Source organism: Dendrobates tinctorius, unplaced genomic scaffold (genome assembly GCF_039654945.1).
Source record: "Dendrobates tinctorius isolate UK_male_01 unplaced genomic scaffold, ASM3965494v1 ptg000151l, whole genome shotgun sequence".
Classification (NCBI taxonomy): Eukaryota; Metazoa; Chordata; class Amphibia; order Anura; family Dendrobatidae; genus Dendrobates; species Dendrobates tinctorius.
Window position 1 is genome coordinate 16,038,279 of NW_027361818.1, and position 27,539 is coordinate 16,065,817.

Genomic DNA, 27,539 nt, shown 5'->3' on the forward strand with positions numbered 1-27,539 from the left:
CTCGCTTTGATTCAGCCAATGGGAATCCTCAGAAGTGTGGGCACATCCTGTTAGGCATGTAGGCATGTTAACTATTGGCATGGCTGTGATTGGCTGCTGAAATGATGTCATGATGCACTATAAAAGCAGCCGCCATTTCTGGTCACTCTGCTGTGAATTCAGTTAGGGACAGGCTGCTGTTGAAGACTGTGAGGGACAGTCAGAAATATCGATTCTGCAAAACAACATTGTGCTTTAACCAGGCTACATAAACCACCACTGTAGCTTTCTTTTCCCTAGCAGCAGTGTTCACAGCTGTCTGCAAGGGTTGTGTGAGTGCAGCTCACGCTGTGGAGTGGGTCCTGCAGCCACGTCTGGTTGTAGGCCGCCCAGCGTGCCTCACTGCTGCCTCATACATATTTTTCTTTTTGAGCTGCTTATTTTTCAAAAACTCTATCTAGTGTGCTTCCATCCGTATCCATATACATTGGTTGCAAACACTAGTAGTAGACAGCGGAGCCTTTCTGCAGCCTTTCAGTGCTAGTGCCCACTTAGCTGCACTGTTCACGGCTGTCTGAGAGGTCTCTGACTGTGTGTGAGTGCAGCTCACGCTGAGTAGTGTGTCCTGCAGCTACGTCTGGTTGTAGGTCGCTCAGCGTGTGTCACTGCCTCATACATATTTTTCTTTAATTGCAGCTCATTTTTTCTTCTCCTATTAGTGTGCATCCATCCGTATCCATCTACATTGGTTGGTTGCAAACACTATATAGGAGTAGATAGAGGAGCCTTTTTTCTGGCTTGTGCCCTTCATCAGCAGCCAGATTAGTATTACCCAATTTTTTTGGAGCCTCATCTTTTGCATTGTAGGTTACCTGCCTGCATTTTAATAGCTCCAAAAAGTTGGTGATACTATCAATTTCAAATCTTTGGTCACATCCTTTTAGTTTTTTTCACAAAAAAAAACAATAAAGTTCACCAAACACTACATTTGAAAGATGTGTAGGCCACATTAGCTACTATTAAAGTGTAGTCCACACACACACTTCATAAAATTAGTGTTTCTTCTACCTGTTACCAGCTGTTCAGAAATAAGCACACTAAGGCCCCCCTTTGTACTTTTCTGCCTATCTTTATCAGTCTAGCAAGATGAAGAAGGCAGGGAGTAAGGCACGTGGGCGTGGAGTTTCAGTAGGGAGAGGACATGGGGATTCTGCAGGGAGAGGACGTGGGGATTCTGCAGGGAGAGGACGTGGGGATTCTGTGCCTGCTGCGGGCACCAATGAGTCAGCATCCCCCAGTTTTTGCAGGCAACAGTCCTTTATGCGCAGCTTTGTAGGACCTCGCTGTACTCCACTGCTGCGGGAAGAACAAATTGAAGCCGTTGTGGGATGGATGGCAGCTAACGCATCGACTTCAATGACTTCCACATCCTCTCAGGGCCAGAGTACCGAAGAGCAACCATCTGTCTCTTCACCACCTGCCAAAGTGCCCAGGCAGTCAGAGAGCCCTGGACAGGAGCCATCACAGTCTCTACATCTGTTCTCTGAATCTGTTGGCTTGGAAAGAGGGGGCCAGCCAAGCAGCATTCCAGAATGTGAAGAAGATGGAGTATGCAGTGATGCGCAACTTCTTTGTCCCTCTGAATCTGAAGAGGCGGGTGGGCCAGTGCCTATGGTCAGCACACCTCAGTACGCATCAGATGATGACGAGACACAGGTGCCACTTTCTGGTGCGTACGGTGCTGGCGAGACAACCCAGGAGGAGCAGGTGTTTGAAGAGGGGAGTGTAGATGATGAGGTCCTTGACCCATCATGGCGTGAGGAACAGGAAGGTGGTGGGAGCAGCTCTGAGGAAGAGGTTCCCCGACTGGCCAAAACAGGAGGGAGAGGGAGGGGGCAGACTTGGTTGCCTGTAGCCTCCACTTCGGCACCCGTTAGGAGCATTCCTCTTTCAAAAGGCAAAACGGGCGCTCCCAAGACTTGCAGTGCGTGGTCCTTTTTTGACACAGTTGCAGATGACATTTGCTTTGTCAAATGCAAGCTGTGTCATCAGAGAGTCAAAAGAGGGAAAAGTGTCAGCAACCTCAATACCACTAATATGTGGAAACATGTGCGGACAAAGTTACACAGACACACTGAAGACGTAGGCCAACGTACAGCACCACCTACCACCTCTTCAGCTCGTGTTGGGACCTCTTCCTCCAGCTCACACACAGCTGGTTCGGCTTCCTCACAGGATCGCCATGGAAGAACCTCTGGCACTGTTGTCCGGAGACCCTGTGACAATCCACCCACAGCACCACGTTCCCAGTCATCCTCACACTCCCAGGTCACTCCACGGTCATCGGCAGCACAGGCATGGGATAAAAGGCGGCCATACTCGGCAAACCATCCACGAGCACAGACTCTGAATGCTGGCATTGCCAAACTACTGGCACTTGAAATGTTCTAATTCAGGCTGGTGGAGACTGACACCTTCCGGGACTTCATGGCATTGGCAGTCCCACAAAACACCATGCCCAGCTGCTTTTATTTCAGCAGGCGAGCCATCCCTGCCCTGCAGAAACATGTCGAGGGAAAAATAAAACATGCGCTACTAAACGCCGTTAGTAGCAAGGTCCACCTGACCACCGATGCGTGGACCAGTAGCCATGGTCAGGGACGATACCTTTCCATCACTGCCCATTGGGTCAATGTTGTGGAGCCGGGTACAGATCTGGAGAGTGGCACTGTACGTGTTCTGCCAACTCCACGGATTGCAGGAATCCAATATGTACGCATAGACTCCTCCTCCTACTCAAGTTCCTCAGAAACAGCGCAGCAGGAGCCTGTTACGACCGATCTGAGCACAGCCGTGGCCAAACGTCAACAGGCCGTACTCAAATTAATTTCTTTGGGGAATCGAAGCCACACAGCACAGGAGCTCTGGAATGCCATCAAGCAGGAGAGCGACGTGTGGTTTGTGCCAGCGAATCTCCAGCCGGGCTTGGTAGCGTGTGACAATGGCCGAAATCTGGTGGCAGCTCTTGGCCTAGGCAACCTCACTCACATCCCATGTCTGGCACATGTGCTGAACTTGGTCATGCAGAACTTTCTGAGGGACTTTCCGGATCTTGATGCACTGGTGCACAAGGTCCGCATAGAGTGCGCTCACTTGCGGTGTTCCAGCACGGCAAGATCGTGCCTTGCTGCTCTGCAGCGCCGATTACGCCTTCTGGAACATCGCAACATATGTGACCTACCCACCAGGTGGAATTCAATGTTATATATGTTGGAGCGGTTGTGTGAGCAGCAGGCAGCAGTCATGGAGTACCAGCTGCATCAGGCGCAAACAAGTCGCACTGTGCGCCGGTCACACTTCAGCACCACTGCATGGGCTTCTATGAAGGACATCTGCCTCGTTTTGCGTGCCTTCGATGATTCCACGCGGATGGCGAGTGCAGATGATGCACTAGTCAACATGATTGTCCCCCTTATCTGCCTGCTTCAAAAAACACTGCAAGCACTAAGGGATGAGGTTTTGGAAGAGGTGGAGGATGAGGAGTCCCAAATGCCATCTGCTTCTGGACAGTCTACGCTACATGGTTCCTCACAAAGGCCTAGGCAGGGGACACTGTGTGAGGAGGATGAGGAGGAGTCGATGGAGGAGGAAAACATCTCTCCAGAGGAGGGAGGTACACAAAGCTCTAGTCAGTATGTACATCGAGGGTGGGGTGATGCAGAGCAGGCAGAGATCACGCCTCAAGCAGGGGACAGCGGTTCTTTGGCAGTTAAGAGTCTGCAGTACATGGTTGATTTCATGCTGCAGTGCCTGAGAAACGACCGCCACATAGCCCACATTCTCTACACGGCTGATTATTGGGTGTACACCCTCCTAGATCCTTGCTACCGGGACAACTTACAAAGCCTCATACCAACGTTGAACAGGGAGCGTAAACTGCGGGAGTACCAAGACACACTGGTGGAGCCAGAGGCCTAAGTGGAGCACGGTTACAATCAGTTGTATTCTACAACCTCTATAAAACCAGCTGCAAGTTGGCCTCCGCCTGCTGCATGCCTCATCCTGGGCTCCAACAACGCCAGTTGGAGTTCAGAAGTGCCGTCTTCACAGAGAAAAACACACTAGCTCCTGTGTTAGTGGAGTTCAGTAATGCCAGCTGTTCCCCTGCTATGTAGACGGCAAAGTCTCCTGCTGCCTCCACATGCCAACAACATCAGGCCTCAGCCTGCTCCATGCCTCAACCTGGGCTCCAACAACACCAGTTGATGTTTAGAAGTGTCGTCTTCCCAGAGGAAAACACACTAGCTCCTGTGTTATTGGGGTTCAGTAACGCCAGCTGTTCCCCTGCTGTGTAGACGGCAATGTCTCCTGCTGACTCCACATGCCCAAAACATCAGGCCTCAGCCTGCTCCATGCCTCAACCTGGGCTCCAACAACGCCAGTTGGTGTTCAGAAGTGTCGTCTTCCCAAAGAAAAACACACTAGCTCCTGTGTTAGTGGGGTTCAGTAACGCCAGCTGTTCCCCTGCTCTGTAGGCGGCAATGTCTCCTGCTGCCTCCACATGCCAACAACATCAGGCCTCAGCCTGCTCCATGCTTCATCCTGGGCTCCAACAACGCCAGTTGGTGTTCAGAAGTGCCGTCTTCACAGAGAAAAACACACTAGCTCCTGTGTTAGTGGGGTTCAGTAACGCCAGCTGTTCCCCTGCTGTGTAGATGGCAATGTCTCCTGCTGACTCCACATGCCCAAAACATCAGGCCTCAGCCTGCTCCATGCCTCAACCTGGGCTCCAACAATGCCACTTGGTGTTCAGAAGTGTCGTCATAGAATCATAGAATCATAGAATCGTAGAGTTGGAAGGGACCTCCTGGGCCATCTGGTCCAACCCCCTGCTCAAAGCAGGATTCGCTAAATCATCCCAGTCAGATGTCTGTCCAGCCTCTGTTTGAAGACTTCCATTGAAGGAGAACTCACCACTTCTCGTGGCAGCCTGTTCCACTCATTGATCACTCTAACTGTCAAAAAGTTTTTTCTAATATCTAATCTGTGTCTCCTCCCATTCAGTTTCATCCCATTGCTTCTAGTCTTTCCTTGTGCAAATGAGAATAAAGTTGATCCTTCTACAATGTGACAGCCCTTTAGATATTTGTAGACAGCTATTAAGTCTCCTCTCAGTCTTCTCTTTTGCAAACTAAACATTCCCAAATCCTGCAACCTTTCCTCATAAGACAGGGTTTGCAGACCGGTCACCATTCTTCCCAGAGGAAAACACACTAGCTCCTGTGTTAGTGGAATTCAGTAATGCCAGCTGTTCCCCTGCTGTGTAGACAGGCAAAGTCTCCTGCTGCCTCCACATGCCAACAACATCAGGCCTCAGTCTGCTCTGTTGTGAGTTCATTTTCCCCTTCATTACTGAGGCCCGATGAACTCCCTCTTCTGGTAAAGAAAGGTAGTGAGCCTGATTATCAAACACCTGAGTCTGATGATGATGACTGGCTGAGTGGAGTTACTGACTGGATATAAGGCTGCCGACGCCCTTCTGCCCTGCGGGTGATTTCTTTGTGGGATCCTTGGAGACCAGTCTGAATTCCTGCTCCTCTAAAGCTAAGTTTTCTGCTCGGCATTTTGCATTTGTGCTTAGACTTTGTTTTGCTTTGTTTTTCTGGATTTCTGCCATTCCCTGCTGGGGTGTGCTGAATTCCTTTAGCTCTGTCTTCTGAAAATACCTGAGTGCTGATTTAGTTTTTGAAGCCTAGCTGCTTCAGGGTCTTTTTCATATCAGCTTGTTAGCTTATGTCTTTGATAGGGTTTTGGCAGATTGCAGACAGCAACCTTCCTTTCCTGTTCTGTTTAGCTAGATTGGGCCCCATCGTTTGCTCAGCCTATCTTTCTATCTGTGTTAGTGTTTTTTCATCTTACTTCACCGTCATTATATGTTGGGGGCTGCCTTTTACTTTGGGGTCTGCTCTGGGGCAGTTTAGATTTCCTTTTCTGTCTTTAGGCTATTTAGCGCTCCGGCTGTGATCGAGGGGTCTAGGGCATCGTAGGAACCCCCCACGGCTACTGCTAGTTGTGTTGATAGGTTCAGGGGTCTGCAATCTGATAGTTGCCAACTTCTCTGGTTTTCTGGACGTAGCTTCTATTTTTGTGTCTGCCTCCTACGGTGACTCAATCATAACAGAATCACCCGCCATACCGCAGATCCTAGGGTACTCAATAGTAGGAAAGAATTGTAAAAAAAAAAAAAAATGTATATTTTTTCCTCTATATCTCTGAGGCCGTAGGGGGAATTTTTTTTCTCTCAATGGAGATAAAGCAATTGTCTGATCGTGTGGAGCAGCTCGCTGCTGAAGTGCGGGGAATTTCCGCCTACCTTGCTCATTCACATGCTGCTGAACCAAAAATTCCTACACCTGATGTATTTTTTGGGGATCAGTCTAAATTTTTGAATTTCAAAAATAATTGTAAATTATTTTTTGCATTGAAGCCTAACTCGTCAGGGAGCTCCGCGCTGCAGGTTAAAATTGTCATCTCTTTGCTGCGTGGCGATCCCCAGATTGGGCGTTTTCTTTGAAACCAGATGATCCTATTCTGACTAATGTGAACGAATTTTTTCAGGCGTTGGGGTTGTTGTATGACGAACCTAATGCCATTGATCAGGCTGAAAAGACCCTGCTGGCATTGAACCAGGGTCGTGATTCTGCAGAATTGTACTGTCAAAAATTCCGAAAGTGGGCAGTACTTACTACCTGGAATGATAATGCCTTGGCTGCTCTCTTTCGGAAGGAGTTGTCAGAAGCCGTAAAAGATACTATGGTGGGATTTCCTGTTCCCTCTGGTCTTGACGATTCTATGTCATTAGCCATTCAGGTTGATCGGCGTTTGCGCGAACGCAAAGCTGCACGAGAGGTGTTGCCACCTGTTGAACAAATGTCTGAACCTATGCAATGTGATAGAGTTTTTTCCAGAGAGCAGCGTCAGGAGTTCAGAAGGCGTAATAAGTTGTGTTTTTTCTGTGGAGATGCCTCGCATATTATTTCTGTCTGTCCTAAACGAGAGAAACGCTTTGCACACACGTTTTCTGTTGGTGGTGTTCAACCTAAGTTTCTTCTGGCTATTACTCTGATCTGCTCCCTGTCCACATTTTCCGCCAAGGCTTTTGTGGATTCGGGAGCAGCCCTAAACCTAATGGACTTGGATTTTGCTAAACGTTGTGGATTTCCGATGACACCTCTGCAGACGCCTATCCCTTTGAGGGGGATTGATGCTACTCCTTTGGCTAAAAATATACCTCAGTTTTGGACCCAGGTGGTAATGCGGGTCGCCCCAGACCATCAAGAAAATTGCAGATTTTTGGTGTTGCATAATCTGCATGATACTATTGTTCTGGGGTTTCCCTGGTTACAAATTCATAATCCAGTTTTGGATTGGAAATCTGTGTCTGTGGTGAGTTGGGGTTGTCGGTGTTTTCCACCTCTCCTCAGTCGCATGATGTTCCTGATTATTTGGCGGACTTTTATGATGTATTTAGTGAGAATGAGTCTGCGTCGCTGCCTCCTCATAGGAGTTATGACTGTGCAATTGAACTGAGCCCGGGGTGTAAATTTCCCAAGGGTCGGCTCTTCAATCTATCTGTACCCGAGCACGAGGCTATGCGATCCTATATTAAGGAGGCGTTGGAGAAGGGTCATATTAGACCATCCTCGTCACCCTTAGGTGCCGGGGTTTTTTTTGTAGCCAAAAAGGATGGATCATTAAGACCTTGTATTGATTATCGTGCCCTCAACAAAATTACTGTTAAATATCAGTATCCGTTACCCCTGATTTCTGATCTATTCTCCAGAGTTAAAGGTACTTGCTGGTTTACCAAGCTTGACCTCAGGGGGGCGTATAATCTTATTCGCATTGAGCATGGGGATGAATGGAAGATGGCGTTTAATACTCCGGAGGGACATTTTGAGTACCTGGTGATGCCTTTTGGGCTCACTAATGCCCCTTCTGTCTTCCAGTGCTTCATGAACGATATTTTCCGAGATTTTGTCGATAAATTTTTGATTATCTATCTGGATGATATTTTGATCTTCTCCAAGGATTGGGATTCTCATGTGGAACATATTCGGACTGTGTTCCGGATCTTGAGGTAGAATTCCCTGTATGTCAAAGGATCTAAATGCCTTTTTGGAGTACAGAGGATTTCTTTTTTGGGATTTATTTTGTCCCCGTCAACTATTGAAATGGACCCGGCCAAGGTACAGGCCATTTACGATTGGGTTCAGCCCACTTCTTTGAAGGCCCTCCAGAAGTTTTTGGGTTTTGCTAATTTTTATCGGAAATTTATAGCAAAATTTTCTAGTATTGCCAAGCCATTGACTGATTTGACTAAGAAGGGTGCTGATGTGTTAAATTGGTCTCCAGAGGCTGTTTCTTCCTTTCAGGAGCTGAAGCGAAGATTCACCTCCACCCCGGTTTTGCGGCAACCTGATGTCTCACTTCCGTTCCAGGTAGAGGTGGATGCTTCTGAGATTGGTGCAGGATCTGTTTTGTCCCAAAAGGATCCTGTAACATCTAAAATGAATCCCTGTGCTTTCTTTTCCCGAAAATTCTCTCCATCTGAACGTAACTATGATGTGGGGAATCGGGAACTGTTGGCCATGAAATGGGCATTTGAGGAGTGGAGACATTGGTTGGAGGGAGCTAAGCATCAAGTCGTGGTCCTCACTGACCACAAGAATTTGATTTACCTAGAGTCGGCTAAGCGCTTGAACCCTAGACAGGCTAGGTGGGCCTTGTTTTTTACACGTTTTGATTTTGTGGTTTCTTTTCTTCCTGGAACTAAGAATGTCAAGGCAGACGCCCTCTCTAGGAGCTTCTTTGCTGATTCTCCTGTGGTGACCAAGCCTGCTACCGTCTTAGGTGAAGGGGTAGTTCTTTCTGTCATCTCACCCGATTTGAGACGTGCTCTGGAAGAGTTCCAGGAGGACAAACCTGAGCGTTGTCCCAGTGGAAAGTTGTATGTTCCTGACGAGTGGAAGAGAGTGATGTCGGAAGTTCATTGCTCTGCTTTGGCTGGTCATCCAAGTATTTTTGGTACTAGAGATCAGGTGAGTCGGTCTTTTTGGTGGCCCTCCTTGTCTCGTGATGTCAGGAATTTTGTGCAGTCCTGTGGGACGTGCTCCCGGTCTAAATCGTGTTCTCGCTCTAGTGGGTTGTTGATGCCTTTGCCTGTCCCCAAGAGGCCATGGACCCATATTTCAATGGATTTCATCTCTGATATGCCTGTCTCTCAAAGGATGACTGTTATTTGGGTGATTTGTGATAGGTTCTCTAAGATGGTTCATCTTGTACCACTCCCTAAGTTGCCGTCTTCCTCTGAGTTGGTGCCCCTGGTTTTACAACAGGTGGTTCACTTGCACGGGATTCCTGAGAACATTGTATCTGACAGAGGAGTCGAGTTTGTGTCTAGATTTTGGAGAACTTTCTGTTCCAAGCTGGGAATTCAGTTGTCCTTCTCCTCTGCTTTTCACCCTCAGACCAATGGGCAGACAGAGAGAACAAACCAGACCTTGGAGTCATATTTGAGATGTTTTATTTTTGCTGATCAGGATGATTGGGTTTCATTTTTGCCCTTGGCCAAATTTGCTTTAAATAATAGAGCTTGTTCTGCCACTTTGATGTCACTTTTTTTTGTAACTTTGGGTTTCATCCTCGATTTTCTTCAGGGCAGGTGGAGCCCTCTGCCTGCCCAGGTGTTGACACTGTGGTGGAGAGAATGCACCAGATCTGGGACCAAGTGGTGGATAAGTTTTCTCTCTCCCAGGAAAAGGCCCAGCGGTTTACCAACCGACATAAGACCATTGGTCCCCAGTTTAAGGTTGGTGATATGGTGTGGTTATCATCAAAAAATATCGCTATGAAGGTGGCTTTTCCTAAGTTTAAGCCTAGATTTATTGGACCTTACAAGATTTTGGAGATTATTAATCCGGTCTCTTTTCGTTTGGCTCTTCCTGTCACATTTAAAATCCATAATGTGTTCCATAAATCTTTGTTGAAGAGGTTTGTTGAACCTGTTGTTCCGGGGGTGGCACCTCCTGACCCTGTATTGGTTGAAAGTAACATGGAATATGAGGTAGAGAAAGTACTGGATTCCCGTCTGGCTAGACGTAGACTCCAGTATTTGGTTAAGTGGAAGGGTTATGGTCAGGAGGATAATTCCTGGGTCTCTGCCTCTGATATTCATGCCAAAAGATTGGTGCGTGCCTTTCATCGGGCTCACCCTGATTGCCCTGGTGGCGTGGCTGAGGGTTCGGTGACCCCTCCTCAAGGGGGAGGTACTGTTGTGAGTTCATTTTCCCCTTCATTACTGAGACCCGAGGAACTCCCTCTTCTGGTAAAGAAAGGTAGTGAGCCTGATTATCAAACACCTGAGTCTGATGATGATGACTGGCTGAGTGGAGTTACTGACTGGATATAAGGCTGCCGACGCCCTTCTGCCCCGCAGGTGATTTCTCTGTGGGATCCTTGGAGACCAGTCTGAATTCCTGCTTCTCTAAAGCTAAGTTTTCTGCTCGGCCTTTTGCATTTGTGCTTAGACTTTGTTTTGCTTTGTTTTTCTGGATTTCTGCCATTCCCTGTTGGGGTGTGCTGAATTCCTTTAGTTCTGTCTTCTGAAAATACCTGAGTGCTGATTTAGTTTTTGAAGCCTAGCTGCTTCAGGGTCTTTTTCATATCAGCTTGTTGGCTTATGTCTTTGATAGGGTTTTGGCAGATTGCAGACAGCAACCTTCCTTTCCTGTTCTGTTTAGCTAGATTGGGCCCCATCGTTTGCTCAGCCTATCTTTCTATCTGTGTTAGTGTTTTTTCATCTTGCTTCACCGTCATTATATGTTGGGGGCTGCCTTTTACTTTGGGGTCTGCTCTGGGGCAGTTTAGATTTCCTTTTCTGTCTTTAGGCTATTTAGCGCTCCGGCTGTGATCGAGGGGTCTAGGGCATCGTAGGAACCCCCCACGGCTACTGCTAGTTGTGTTGATAGGTTCAGGGGTCTGCAATCTGATAGTTGCCAACTTCTCTGGTTTTCTGGACGTAGCTTCTATTTTTGTGTCTGCCCCCTACGGTGACTCAATCATAACACTGCTCCATGCCTCATCCTGGGCTCCTACAACCCCAGTGGGTGTTCAGAAGTGCCATCTTCGCAGAGAAAAACACACTTGCTCCTGTGTTATTGGGGTTCAGTAACGCCAGCTGTTCCCCTGCTGTGTAGACGGCAATGTCTCCTGCTTACTCCACATGCCCAAAACATCAAGCCTCAGCCTGCTCCATGCCTCATCCTGGGCTCCAACAACGCCAGTTGGTGTTCAGAAGTGCCGTCTTCACAGAGAAAAACACACTAGCTCCTGTGTTAGTGGGGTTCAGTAATGCCAGCTGTTCCCCTGCTGTGTAGACGGCAAAGTCTCCTGCTGCCTCCACATGCCAACAACATCAGGCCTCAGCCTGCTCCATGCCTCATCCTGGGCTCCAACAACGCCAGTTGGTGTTCAGAAGTGCTGTCTTCACAGAGAAAAACACACTAGCTCCTGTGTTAGTGGGGATCAGTAACGCCAGCTGTTCCCCTGCTGTGTAGACGGCAATGTCTCCTGCTGACTCCACATGCCCAAAACATCAGGCCTCAGCCTGCTCCATGCCTCGACCTGGGCTCCAACAATGCCAGTTGGTGTTCAGAAGTGTCGTCTTCCCAGAGGAAAACACACTAGCTCCTGTGTCAGTGGGGTTCAGTAATGCCAGCTGTTCCCCTGCTGTGTAGACGGCAAAGTCTCCTGCTGCCTCCACATGCCAACAACATCAGGCCTCAGTCTGCTCCATGCCTCATCCTGGGCTCCAACAATGCCAGTTGGTGTTTAGAAGTGCCGTCTTCACAGAGAAAAACACACTAGCTCCTGTGTTAGTGGGGTTCAGTAATGCCAGCTGTTCCCCTGCTGTGTAGATGGCAAAGTCTCCTGCTCCATCCACATTCAAACTACTACTGATTTTTAACCGTGGTCCACTTCGGCCTCTGGCTCTACTGTCTCTAGTATTTCCCCTGGCCTCCAACCCCGCCAGTCGCTGCTCTGAAGTGTCGTCTGCACAATCCACACTTGTTCCTGTGTTACTGGGGCTCAGTCACGTCATTTGAAGAACAAGAAGCATAAAAACCAAAAGCAGAAGAACATTAAGCATAAGACTAAAAATCTGAGCAAATGATATTATCTAATTTATAAGCAGAAGAAGACTAAGCAGTGTACGGGGGTGAGTCCGTTCCTCCTCGTGGTGCCCCTGGAAAAGGCCTGCTGCTGCAGGCCAAACTGAACGCGGACAAATCCTGTTGTAAATCTTTTGTGACAGGCTGAACGGAAGTTGTAATCTTCAAACTTTTATAGATTACAAGTACAGGAATGCCTGACACAAATAAGAATATGATGAAGAAGAATAGGAAGAAGATGAAGAAGTAGAATATGAAGAAGAATAATAGTTGAATATGAAGAATGTAAAAAAAAAACTGGAAGAAGGTGAAGAAGAAGAAGATGAATAAGGTGAAGAAGAAGTTGATGAAAAAGATGCTGCTGAGGATGATGAAGGAGAAAGTGTGGGAGAAGTAAAAAAGAAGGTGAAGAGCATGGAAGTAGTGAAACATACATATCTGACAAAATATTAAAGACTTTAACATAGTCAATATCTTTGTAACTACGAACGTCTTTAAAAAAAAAAAATCCTGCTATTCCATTTGATTGGGCTAAACCTCTATGGCTTTAATGTCTCCTCCACCTCCCACAATACATTCTACATTATTATTATTAGTTGTTTTTCTTCATGTAGAATTAACCTACAGGGAAAAAAAGGGTTTTTTTTTATTCTGATATTTCTGTTCCATTCACTTGAATGGGACTTCCGGGATCGGAATCGGCGATACCCGATACTTTTTTTAGATCGGCCGATCCATTCCGATCCGATATTTTTCAGTATCGGGTGGTATCGCTCAACACTACGAGTGTGTTATAAAAGGGCAATACGCAAGGACACCATTTATCAATGCGACACCTGTCCTGAATAACCTTGCCTCTGTATGAAAGATTGTTTCAAATTGTACCACACTTCCATGCACAACTAATTTACTTTACAGCAAACAGATTAGTTCCAAAAGGGGCACATCTAGATAAGTTCCTTGGGGGTCTAGTATCCAAAATGATGTCACTTATGGGTTTTTTTTTTACTGTTTAGGCACATCAGGGGCTCTGCAAATGGAACATGACACCCGCAGACCATTCCACCAAAGTCTGCATTCCAAAAGTTCACTACTTCCCTTTCGAGCCCCGACGTGTGCCCAAACAGTTTTTTCCCACATATGGGGTACCAGTATACTCAGGACAAATTGCAAAACAAATTTTGGAGTCCAATTTCTCCTTTTACCCTTGCGAAAATTAAAAATTGGGGGCTAAAAGATCATTTTTGTGGGCAAAAAAATAGGATTTTTTATTTTGAAGCCCGGGTATTATAAACTTTAGTGAAACACTTGGGGGTTAAAAGTTCTCACCACACATCTAGATAAGTTCCTTAGGGTGTCTAGTTTTCAAGATGGGGTCACTTGTGGAGGATTTCCTCTGTTTAGACACATCTGGCGCTCTGCAAATGGAATATGATGCCCGCAGGACATTCCATCAATGTCTGCATTCCAAAACGTCACTACTTCCCTTCCGAGCCCCGACGTGTGCCCAAACAGTTGTTTTATCCCACATATCAGGTAACAGCGTACTCAGGACAAATTGGACAACAACTTTTGGGGTCCAATTTCTCCTGTTACCCTTGGGAAAATAAAAATTTGGGGACTAGAAATTGGGATTCAAAGTTCTCACCACACATCTAGATAAGTTCCTTAGGGGGTCTAGTTTCCAAAATGGGGTCACTTGTGGGGGTTTCCACTGTTTAGGCACATCATGGGCTCATCAAATGCGGTATGGTGTCCGATCTCAATTTCAGCCAATTTTAGTTTGAAAAAGTCAAACGGCGCTCTTTCCCTTCTGAATTCTGCCGTGTGCCCAAGCAGTAGTTCTCCCCAAATATGTGGTATCATCGTTCTCAGAAGAAATTGGAGAACAACTTTTGGGGCCCAATTTCTCCTGTTACCCTTAGGAAAATAAAAAATTGGGGACTAAACCATCATGTTTGTGGAAAAAATATGATTTTTTATTTTCACGCCCGAGCGTTATAAACTTCTACGAAACTTCTAGTTTCCAAAATGGGGTCACTTGTGGGAGTTTCCACTATTTAAATACATCAGGAGCTCTCCAAATGGAACATGGCGTCTGATCTCAATTCCAGCCAATTTTATGTTGAAAAAGTCAAACGGCGCTCCTTCCCTTCTGAGCCCTGCGATGTTCCCAAACAGCGGTTCCCCACATATGGGGTATCAGCGTACTCAGGACAAATTGGAGAACAACTTTTGGGGTCCAGTTTCTCTTGTTACCCTTGGGAAAATAAAAAATTGTTGCTAAAAGATCATTTTTGTGACTAAAAAGTTAATTGTTAATTTTTTCCTTCCACGTTGCTTGTGCTCATGTGAAGCACCTGAAGGGTTATTAATCTTCTTGAATGTAGTTTTGACTAGCTTGAGGGGTGCTGTTTTTAGAATGGTGTAACTTTGGGGTATTTTCTGCCATATAGACCCCTCAAAAGTGACTTCAAATGTGAGGTGTTCCCTAAAAAAATGGTTTTGTAAATTGTTGTAAAAATGAGAAATCGCTGGTCTACTTTTAACCCTTATAACTTCCAAACAAAAAAAAATGTTGCTTTCAAAATTGTGCTGATGTAAAGTAGACATGTGGGAAATGTTATTTAGTAACTATTTTGCGTCACATATTTCTCTTTTTTAAGGGCATAAAAATTCAAAATTTGAAAATTGCAAAATTTTCAAAATTTTCGCCATATTTCCATTTTTTCAGAAATAAACACAAGTTATATCGAAGAAATTTTACCCTATCACGAAGTAAAATATGTCATGAGAAAAGAATGTCAGAATCACCGGGATCCATGGAAGCGTTCCAGAGTTATTACCTCATAAAATGACAGTGGTCAGAATTGTAAAAATTGGCCCGGTCATTAACGCGCAAACCACCCTTGGGGGTAAAGGAGTTAATGGCAAGTTATGCAATAAGTCAAGGTACAAATATTATGATCGCTAAGCTATGACTGTCTTCGGAAAATATTATTTTCTTAACCAAAATAGTAATTAGTTTCCTTGGGAAAGATACAGTAATTGACCTTGCCAATAATGAAAACAATCAAGGTATAAATACAGGCAGAAACAGTGTAGCGCTTCTCTTCTCCACAATATATCCCTTGTGTTGTTTTAGCAGACAATATCTCCTTTTTTAATAATGCAGATGGTACGTCCTTTATTATTTTCAATCAATGACTATAATGTAGTTTGAAAGATTTCTGTTCTAGAAAAACTAGTAACACAAATAGACTTAAACCGACAGTTTGAGTGGAGGGAGAGACTAATATTCTGTTTGAATTGGTCCACCACAATTCTGTAAAATGTTAAGAGCATTAGTTTCTAGAGTTGAGCGACTTTGGTCGGATCGGGTTTCATGAAACAAAATTTGTTTCAAATGAAACTGTCCGACTAGGGCAAAAAAAGTCGGAGTTTCGTCCGAAACCCGACCCCAATGAATGTCATCCGCTCAATGCCGACTTTTATTTCCCATTGACTTGGATTGGGGTCGGGTTTCGGATGAAACTCCGACTTTTTTTGCCCTAGTCGGACCAGTTTCATGTGAAACAAATTTTGTTTCATGAAACCCGATCCGACCAAAGTCGCTCAACTCTATTAGTTTCCCTATCTGTCTTTTTTCACTTTTTTGCTTTTCCTTTCTTTCCATATTATCAGTATATCTTTGTACAGGTAGCTTGTGAATAATTGCTCTTCTTGCAGACTTTATCCAACTGTTGTAACTCCTAGTAATCAAATGGGAAGAAAAACAGGAAGCCACTTTGTTACTTTTCACGATGCTCGGAAATTTCCAGATTCAGCTTGGTAAACTATTGATTTTAGTTGACCGACCTTTCAAACCACAGAGAAATTTAAAAAACTGGCTGGAGATTACCTGAACAATGCTAAACCTTTAAAATGAAACTTTATTGCCTCAATGAATTGTATCAATAGTAGTCTTATTATTATTATTAATATTTTTATTATTATTATTATTATTATTATTATTATTATTATTTTATTAGCCTTTATAGCGCCATTAATTCCACAGTGCTTTATAGATGTAATTATTATAATTATTATTCTTACCAGTTTGGTGTGTACACTACAAGAAGAAAACTATTATCACAGACATCTTAATGAATGAATTCAGACCTAATGCAGCAATTGTGTATATTCAGTCCCTCACCCATTGTGTATAATCTCCAACCCCCAGCAAATTCGTCTGCCTTTATTAACGTGTGACCGAATGGCCGGAGGTGCAGAGATCACTGATACTAGCATGGTCCTGTAATAGGAGCCACCGGGGTAATAAGACCATTTCTGACATTTTTTCGACCCTCAATATTCTCCCATCACCTATGAGTGATATTATGGAGAAGTGGAAGGAACCGCAACAACTCAGCCACAAAGTGGAGTCCCCATAATGTTACAAAGCAGGGGGCCAAGTGGTGAGGAGCAGAGGGCAGAAAAGTCACCAGCAGACTTCATAAGTGCAAAACATCCAAAATAAACATCCTCTGGAATTAACTTTATCACTAAAAAATAGTCATCCAGTGGTAACTTTCAGGAATGGATTTCCATGATCAAGCTGCTACATGCAACACTTACATCATCATGCACAATGGATGAAGTGTTGGATGGAGTGGTAGAATGCGAATACACTGGATTCTAGAAGCATGTTCTGTGGAGTGACTGATCACTCTTCACTATCTGACCTCTGATGGATGGGTCTTCTTTTGAAGAATGTCAGGAGGACCCACCAGATTGCATTGTACCAAGCGGTAAAGTTTGGTGGAGGAGAATAATGCTTCAGGCATTGTTTTCATGAGTTGTCATCAGCCATCGGGTTCCAGTAAAAGGAAATCTTATTCCTTCAGCATATCAAGAAATTGTGGACAATTGTAGCTTACAATTTTGTAGGAAAGTTTAGTGAACACCCTTATTTTTTGGCATGGCAATGCACCAGTATGTATGGATGGGGAGTTTAATGTTGAAAAAACCTTAGAAATGGAACTCAGCCTCATCACTCCGACCAAGATCTTATTGGAATGTTCTTGTAGTCTACAGTTTATGGTTCTATCATCAGAACACCTTAGCCCTAAAATGACTTACAGAACAACACCTAAATATATCCCTATAATATAGCCATGAAGTACACATCAATATGTCAACAACTAGCAGAACTTCACACAAGGCAAATAAAGGTTAAAAATGAATCTTTATTGAGAATAATCTAATATATAAAGCACAAAGTGTGTATGTATGTGTGTGTATGTGTGTATGTATGTGTGTGTATGTGTGTGTGTATGTGTGTATGTCCGGGATAGGCATCCGCACCGTCGCAGCTACAGCCATAAAATTTGGCACAGTCACACATCTGGACCCCGAGAGCGTCCTAAGCTATGTTGTGAGGTGAAATTTTAACCCCGCACATTCCAATTCACCGAACAATTTTGCCCCTATCTACATACTGGGGGAAAAGTGTGTGCGCGTCAAGCCCCGCCCCTCATTATGATGTCATAATGCCCCTATTTGCATACTGGGGAAGCAGTGTGTGCGTATCAAGCCCCGCCCCTCATTATGATGTCACAATGGTTGCCATGGCGACACTGATGTCGTCATAGGTTGCAAGCCCTGCCGCCGCTCATTTTGTCATAATGGTTGACTATGGTATGGAGGATGTGTGATGGGTATATGGACACTGGACTATGGGATGGAGGATATGTATGATGGGTATATGGGCACGGGACTATGGGATGGAGGATATGTATAAGGGCACGGGACTATGGGATGGAGGATGTGTGATGGGTATATGGGCACGGGACTATGGGATGGAGGATATGTATGATGGGTATATGGGCACGGGACTATGGGATGGAGGATGTGTGATGGGTATATGGGCACTCGACTATGGGATGGAGGATATGTATGATGGGTATATGGGCACGGGACTATGGGATGGAGGATATGTATGATGGGTATATGGGCACGGGACTATGGGATGGAGGATATGTATGATGGGTATATGGGCATGGGACTATGGTATGGAGGATGTGTGATGGGTATATGGGCACTTGACTATGGGATGGAGGATATGTTTGATGGGTATATGGGCACGGGACTATGGGATGGCAGATATATATATGGGCACGGGACTATGGGATGGAGGATGGGTATATGGGCATGGGACTATGGGATGGAGGATATGTATGATGGGTATATGGGCACGGGACTATGGGATGGAGGATGTGTGATAGGTATATGGGCACTCGACTATGGGATGGAGGATATGTATGATGGGTATATGGGCACGGGACTATGGGATGGAGGATATGTATGATGGTTATATGGGCATGGGACTATGGGATGGAGAATATGTATGATGGGTATATGGGCATTGGACTATGAGATGGAGGATATGTATGATGGGTATATGGGCACGGGCCTATGGGATCGTGGATATATATGATGGGTATATGGGCACGGGCCTATGGGATCGTGGATATGTATGATGGGTTTATGGGCACGGGACTATGGGATGGAGGATAATTATAATTTGTTATAACTAACCACAGTTAGTTACTATGCCCGGGCAGCGCTGGGCTCTTCAGCTAGTAACAAGATAAAAGACCAAACAGGTGCCACAGGTACAGGAAAAGAGGTGGGTTACCCCAGGAGTGACCAATTACTCAATTTGTGTTAATGGTCATACGTAATTAATGCATGCATATATAAATAGCAAAATGAATTGGTTTTATGTAGCTATGCACAAAAGAATAGGGCCTATACATAGAGATCAAAAATGTCAATCCAACACTATATAATAGGTGAAGTACATGTTAACTAATTGTAAACCACCTGGGGCACATAGTAGAAGTAAAGACATAAATATAAAACACAAGTGTTTAAAAAAAATACCAAAACATGCGTCCGCGGTGGGAGACAAATAGAAAGTGTGAAACGCGCGTCGGGTGTGGTGGGTCCCCCAGGTGTGCTCCTCTAGGTAACTATGTCTCCTCTTTATGTACGTACATCGTTATTTGTAACAACATTTTGATGATGTGTTAGGGCCTTTTGCATTATTTTACCACTTTCAATATGTTATGTTGATACATTTCATAGGGTAAAACTACAGGAAAAAAATGTTGTAATGGATGCATGATACAATAGTGTTTGCTAAGTGGAATACATATGTATTTTGTCCCCTTTTCATTGAGGAAATATTAGCAATAAAATGTGTCACCTAATGAATAACTTTCGTTAAGTCCAGTTGGGAGGTATCCCATAGTTTTCACTGGGGGTGTGAACTCCTGCCTCCCGTATGATGCTGACTGAAGATATATTGCACAGCACAACAATGTGAAGCTAATAACTCCAGTTAGTATTTCCAGAACTTCTGTGCAGTGTAATAAATCTTCAGGCTGCATACTCATCACAGGTCCTTCTGCACTTCTATGTTGCTGCCTGGTTATGATTGGTCAGTGTCATAAAGGAGGCAGAAGGACACACCCCCAAGTGAAAAATATCATCTAATAACCCTCACTTGGACCTAACTAAAATTAAATAGGATCCATCAGCAGGTTTGTCATGTAAACTAAGAGCTTATTAATTTACTATCATGAAAGTGAGCTTAATTATAACAATATGTCATTTACTGGCCTGCATTTTGCTGTTTCACTACAATCAGTGTTTATCAACAGGAGGTTGTCACTACAGCACAACTGACCTTGTGCCTCCTTGTCCAACCCAGCCCCCGTCACTGATCAGAGACTTTGTGTGACACTACAATGTACACAGAAAGCAGTGGTGGGAACGGGGTTGTACACAGATCAACAAGCGAGCTCTTCTCAATCTGTAGCAGGGAAAACTGTGACGCTACTATTACTGCTGCACCCAGTAGTCTAAATGATACATCGCTGGTAACAGGGTCTCAGACCCTACCTCATGCTGTTGTCAGATTATATAGCAAAAAAACCTACTTAAGGATTGCCTTTTGACTTTTTTGATGCCAAACATTTAATTGCTAATATCTCCACAACGGAGAAGCAAAACAAAAATTGTGGATCGGAGAGGTAAAAAAAAATTATTATTCTGCTCTGCAACCACTATTCTGTGGTGTGCATGGTTCAATATAAAGATGAAAAATTTGGAGTAATGTTCTCTTTAACCCCTTCCCGGCGAGAGGTATTTCCATTTTTGTGTTTTCATTTTTTGCTCCCCTTCTTCCAAAAGGCATAATTTTTTTTTATTTTTCTATCAATTTGGCCATAACAGGGTTTGTATTTTGTGGGACAAGTTGTACTATTCTAGTTTTGAAAGACACCATTAGTTTTAACATATCATGTACTGGAAAATGGAAAAACATTCCAAGTGCGGTGATATTTAAAAAAAAAGTGTAATTCCACAGTTTTTTTTATCATGTTCGCTAAATGTTAAAACTGAGCTGCCATTATGATTCTCCAGGTCATTGCGAGTTCAAGGACACCAAACATGTCTAAGTCCATTTTTTATTTAAGTGGTGAAAAAAATCCAAAATTTGGTAAAAAACATGGCACCATTTTCCGAGACCTGCACTGTTTCCATTTTTCGTGTTTTATGGCTGGGTGAGGGCTAATATTTTGCTCTCCAAGCTGATGATTTGAATGATACCATTTTTGTGTTGATAAGATCTTTTGATCGCTCGTTTTTGCATTTTATTGCAATGTAGCGGTGACCAAAGAGACGTAATTCTGACGTTTTAAATTTTTTCTCGTTACGCCGTTTTACGATCTTGTTAATTCTTTTTTTATTTTGATAGATCAGCCGATTTTGAATGCGGTGATACCAAATATGAGGATATTTGATTTTTTTGTATTGTTTTATTTTGAAAGTGGCAAAAGGGGGGTGATTTGAACTTTTATATTTTTTAATATTTTTAAAATTTCTTTTCACTTTTTACATGCTTTTACATGCTTTTTACATGCTTCATGGGAGGCTAGAAGCTGAACTACTTCAATCACCTCTTCTACACACATGCGATGATCAGTTCGCCTATGTGTAGCAGAAATGCTCACTTGCTATGAAATTGACAGCGGCATTTAACTAGTTAACGGCCACGTGTGGATCACTGTTCCACCCGCAGCTGTTGCAGGCACATGTCAGCTGTATACATCAGCTGACATGTGCCCGGAAAGGGGTTGAGGTACCATCTCTTTTTATTAAATACAAAAAAACGAAGACCATATCAATCTTTCTATTATTTATGATAGTTAGCCCTGATGCACAATAAGTTTGAGGAAAGTAGGTGATTTTTTAAAAAACTAAGTCTATTTTTGTGTAAATTTGTATTCTACTTTGCTTTTTGCAGTATTTTTTAAAATCTTTTTTTGAAATTCATGTTTAAATGATTTGCATACAACTTATTTTTTATTACAATACATGCCATTTTTGTGTGCTAATATATTGTGCCTATGAATAGAATTAAGCTACTGGTATGTCCAAACTGGCTTTCACTTGATACAAAATTGGGGAAATTTATAAGTCAGCTTTCATAGTGATGTTAGTCCTAGTGATCAGGTGACGAGGCCTAGATTATTACCCTTTATTTGGACAATATGAGAGGGGTCATGCAATTAAATAAAATGATGACCTAACAATAAAATAGGCAATCAGTATGGGATCAGTGGGGGTCCACTGTCGGCAGCTGCTATCTGCTGTGGCATGTCCCTGGATGTAAACTCTTTGAATGGAGCTGGAAAGTGCAGATCTATTCACTATGCAACAGCCAATTCTAGGTATTGCAAAACAGCTCCTGTTCCAAGAAAAACAAGCTGTTCTGCAGTTCTGAGCTTCAAGTAACAGCAAATCAGTGGATGTGCTTGTGTTGGACCCCCCAAAAATCTGATATCGATGACCCAAGCCTCTCAATCATTTGGAGAGGCATCAGGAAAAGATGTTCATGGTTGGCACTGGCCGAAATCTTCCAACTACAGTCTCTCGGAAAATGCTGGAACTTTTTAGTGAAAAATAACACTGGCTGCAGCCATCGAGCCTGACCCTGATTCATGCTGCTTAAGGTTTGGGCAGCAAGAATCCACTTTTAGCACTGAAAAAGCCATTGAATTTGTACAATTGAATATTGAGTTACACTTTGCTGTATTGTCATATCTTTGTTATTTTAAGAACGTTTACATCTCTACCATTACACCATGATGGGGATTAATAACATTTAGTGTTATATCAAGAACAGTTGTAGACATAAGAATTCGGAACCAACATCTGCTGATCTCTTTAATAAACCATAAGAGAGTCTGACCCACCAATCCAATGTTCTCATCAATTATGATCAACGTATGACTGTAGATTGAAAGAGATGTAAAATATAAGGGGGTAATATTCTGTAATATTCACCAACAACACTTTCAATTTTCTTTTCACAGCTAAATTGAACCATCATTAACCATACCTGTAACTTTCTCAAAGATAACTTAAGATCACTTGACTCTGTAATTTTGACTGAAAATGGCCAACGACACCAAGACCATCAATTATTTCTACCTTGTAGGAATTCAGAATTATAAATCTATTAACATATTACTTTTTATTGTTTTCCTGACGACATATATGGTAACGTTAACCGGTGATTTCCTTATAGCCATTCTAGTGACGAAAAGTCATCGACTCCAATATCCAATGTTCTATTTCCTTAAGCACCTATCGGTCTCTGAATTATTGTTCACTTCCAACATCACCCCCAACATGCTGTATATCATACTGAGCGGCGGTGGCTTCATGTCGTTAGCTGGTTGTATCATACAGTTCTACATCTATAGTGCTTTGGGCACTGTGGAATCCCTACTGCTATCAGTTATGTCGTATGATCGATACTTGGCCATATGTAACCCATTACGCTATGCCAACATGATGAACCTCCAGTTTTGCCGAACTCTTGTCCTATCCTCATGGCTGCTAAGTCTCACATGTAGCTTTATAACTATTACCCTTTTATGTCAACTAAGGTTTTGCGGTTCAAAAGTTATTGACCATTATCTCTGTGACTTTGCGCCACTCGTGGATCTTGCTTGCTCCGAGTCCGACACTTCCATAGTGAGGGTAGAGATCGTTGTACTTGCCATTCCCATTGTGGTCTCCATGTTTTCTTTCATTATTTGGACCTATGTGCGCATTTTCATCACTATTTTCAGAATTTCTAGCACCACAGGGAGAAAGAAAACATTTTCCACCTGCAGCTCTCACTTGGCTTCCGTCTGCTCATTTTATGGTCCTCTCATTATAATATATATGGTGCCGTACCGAAAAGATTCCCTTAATGTCAACAAGTATGTATCCATTTTATATACCGTGGTTACTCCTTTGTTTAATCCCTTAATCTACAGCTTAAGAAATGAAGAACTTCGCCATGTTCTCTGGAAGTTACTGAAGAGATAATATGATGTTATTGAGATATTACAATCTAGGAGATGGAAAGGGCAATAATAAATAAGGAAAATGAATACATTTAAAAATCTATCAATAACAAGGTAATTAGCTTTATTTAATGCTGAACTCAAGACAAAAATGAGAATAATTTTGCCAAAAATAATTGCTTTGTAATTATACATCTCCATGTTTCTACCATGGTATAATATCATAAAAAATCATTGTCTCCTCACACACACAATTAAGAGTCAAGAACTAAGAGCTGGAGGTGTTTTGAAATAGTCAATCATCAGTCCAATCAAGCTGGGCTGCACAGTTGCTCAGTGGCTAGCACTGCAACCTTGCAGCGCTGGGGTCCTGAGTTCAAATCCCACCAAGGACAACATCTGCAAGGAGTTTGTATGTTCTCCCCATGTTTGCGTGGGTTTTCTCCGAGTACTCCGGTTTCCTCCCACATTCCAAAGACAGATTGTGAGCCCCATCGGGGACAGTGATGATATTGTGTGTAAAGCGCTGTGGAATTAATGGTGCTTTACAAATAAAGAAAAAAAAATTAGATCAACATTACTGGAATATGTATTGATAATTGTCCAGGCACACATCGTCTTATTGTTACATCAAACAAGGCTGCCTAAACCTGATCGGAACAAAGTGTCATTGTGGAGCTAGAAAATGTCAAAAAGTTGCTGAAAATGATTGTCACCCATTCTAACTTAATTTCCTTCTATGATGGAATCACTGATTGGGTGGATCAGGGAAATGCTGTAGATATAGTATATCTTGACTTCAGCATAGCATTTGACAAAGTATCTCACACAATCCTTATTGAAAAAATGGCTAAGTATGGAATGGTCAAGGCAAATGTTATGTGGATTCATAACTGGCTTAGTGATCGGACCCAAAGAGTGGTCGTAAATGGCTGCACATCCAGTTGGAAGAATGTCTCAAGTGGGGTACCACAGGGCTCTGTCCTGGGCCCTGTATTGCTCAACATCTTTATCAACGATTTAGATGAAGGAATTGAGGGTAAACTGATTAAATTTGCTGATGACACAAAGCTAGGAGGGATAGCTAATACTAGAGAAGAGAGAGAGGATTCAAAAAGATATAAATAAACTGGAGAAGTGGGCAGCAACTAACAGAATGGTTTTTAACAGGGAAAAATGCAAAGTACTACATCTGGGCAATAAAAATGTAAAAAGCATGTAAAGAATGGGAGGAATAGGGCTAAGCATCAGCACATGTGAAAAAGACTTGGGCATACTAATAGATCACAGACTGAATATGAGTCAACAGTGTGATGCAGCAGCAAAAAAGGCAAATGCAATTCTAGGACTTATTAACAGAAGCATACAGTCTAGATCACGTGAAGTCATTATTGCCCTCTACTCCTCTTTGGTCAGACCTCATCTGGAATACTGTGTCCAGTTTTGGGCACCACATTTTAAAAAAGACATCAACAAACGAACAAGTTCAGAAAAGAGCGACCCTGTCATATGAGGAAAGGTTGCAGGATTTGGGAATGTTTAGCTTGCAGAAGACAAGACTGAGAGGAGACTTAATAGCTTTCTACAAATATCTCAAGGGCTGTCACATTGTAGAAGGATCATCTTTATTCTCATTTGCGCAAGGAAAGACTAGAAGCAATGGGATGAAACTGAATGTGAGGAGACACAGATTAGATATTAGAAAAAACTTTTTGACAGTGTAGGTAACAGCAGTTTACAACCAAAAAGCGATAACAACAGTTGTCCTTGCAGGGACTCAGTACAACCAAACACTATTTGAAAATAACAAGACTAACCCGGTCGAGGCTGGTTACTATGGGGCCACGGTATGGCCATCTACGGGTCCTTATACTCTATAATGTCACTTATCCATCCTGATGTCCCTCAGTGTCTCTGTGGAAGCTGCGATGCTGGTGAAGCTGCTTAGGCGTCTTTGATGAGGCTGCTGTGGCGTCTTTGATGAGGCTGTTGTTGCATCTTTGATGAGGCTGCCTTGACGTTGCAGCCGCTGGGCCCAGCTGCTGAAGATTTGGAGTAGTCTTCGGGCGTTCCAGCGCCCAGGAGGAGTTGGGGCACAATAGGCCCTGATGGAGTCCTGAGATGAAGTAACCCCCTGTTGTAACAGCAGGGTTGCGCTTGTTAGCGAGTTCAATGGGACTCCTGTCCCCAAGCAGGGTTGTGTCGCAGTGCTCAAGAGTGGCGTTTACTTGCCACATGCACAGCCTGGGGCTGTGTGCAGAGTGTCTCTGTTGACGATGAAAAGGCCCCAACTGCTGACTGCAGTGGGCTGAAGGCGGCTGTGAGCAGTGATAGACAGGCTGCAACCATGGGCTGAAGTGAAACGGCAGCGTCCGCGAGTGGCAGCGGGCAGGCCACAACCGTGGGCTGAAGGGGGATGGCAACAGCCGGGAGAGGGAGCGGACAGGCCGCGGAGGGCTCGAGCTCAGCGGTAATGGCCGAGGATGACCGGGGGCAGATCGTAACCCGGGATTGGGGTGAAGAGGCAGTCCCCTCTCGGTAAGCTCGGCGCCTCCTTCCTGAGGGCCACTGCGTATCTACCCTCTGCTGCTGGTCTCTCCTCTGCACTGTCAGTATCTTTCCCGTTTTCTTACACCCCCTCCGTCTCCTGCTCCGTGTCTGACGTATCAACAACTGACTCCTCTGCACGCTCCCTGTCCCTTTTATGCTCGCTCCTCCCCTTGTTGTCCTGTCACTCTCAACAGCTCACTCTCCTCCTCTGTTCCCCGGGTACTGTTTCCTTAGGAACTCAGATGGCGATCCCCTTGGTTCTGGCCCAGACACTCTGTGGGGGTCCTGCTCCCTATACTCCCCAATCATGTAAGGTCGCCAGTCCTCAGGCGAGGGCGTCAGTATACTTGGGCTGGTCTGCGGAGGTGTCAATTTTCGTTGCCATATGAACTGGTCCTGTACGTATCGTTCGGGGGGTTTGCCGGCTGTTGACCGCTCGGAGTGTCTTAGTTCGACGAGGGTGGAGTCTTCTGGGTGGTGGCCGGTGGTGGCCTAGCTGGTTCGGGTGGTGTAACGGGGTCTCACAAGCTGGAGTACCTCTTTCAGTACCACCCCGTGTTTTTGGAGGTCCGCTCTGCGTTGGCTGGAGTCTGAATGAATGACGCTGGCTAGAATTCCTTGGTTACATGGGTGCATATAAAAGATCACTGCTTCTCCACGTATTTCCAGTCTGACAACACTTTACTCACAGGACACAGAATATATCACACAGATACAGAGGGCAGGCCAATAGAAAAGCGGCAGGCCAGACATTCATTACAAAAGCCGCAGGTGGCCGGATCCTGCTGATGTTTACTGTGGGAATTACAAAGGTGGGGGGAGGGTGGACAAAAGGAGAATATCAGCCTGTGGGCTGATGCATTAGGGACATGCATCTCAAATAGCACCTATTATACATACATATAACTGCACAACATATTCTGGGTGCTGAGTGGTTCTGTAACACGTTACACGGCTCCCCTTTTCAGTGATGCGATCGGCATACACAGTCTGATCCTCAATGGATCGGTTTGGGATGACCGAAATTTATGGGGTTGGTACAAGTTCCGTTTGTCGACTTAGTACATCGGCGTTACCGTTTGGTTTGCCGGGTTTGTGGTGGATGGTGAAGTCCAGAGGTTGTAGGGCTAAACTCCACCGCAGCAATCTGGCGTTGTCTCCGGAGACCCGATTAAGCCAGACTAGGGGATTATGGTCCGTTAGGAGGGAAAACTGTCGTCCATACAAATATAGTTGCAACTTCTTGAGTGCCCATACTACAGCCAGGCACTCCTTCTCCATGGCCGCATAGCTTACTTTACGGGGCAGTAGTTTCCGACTCAGGTAAGCTACCAGGTGTTCTTCGCCGTCCGGCCCGATTTGG

The 27,539-nt window shown here is 44.2% G+C and overlaps 1 protein-coding gene across 1 annotated transcript; it reads left to right on the forward strand.

The window, feature by feature from the left end:
* Positions 1-22,721: 22,721 nt before the first annotated feature.
* Positions 22,722-23,648, forward strand: LOC141049939 (olfactory receptor 11L1-like). The gene has a single exon (XM_073546781.1). It carries the CDS (start codon positions 22,722-22,724, stop codon positions 23,646-23,648), a length of 927 nt encoding a protein of 308 aa, XP_073402882.1.
* Positions 23,649-27,539: the final 3,891 nt, after the last annotated feature.

What these genes read in the sequence shown, in the direction of transcription:
- LOC141049939 (XM_073546781.1), top strand. Translation starts at nt 22,722, where the DNA reads ATGGCCAACGACACCAAGACCATCAATTATTTCTACCTTGTAGGAATT.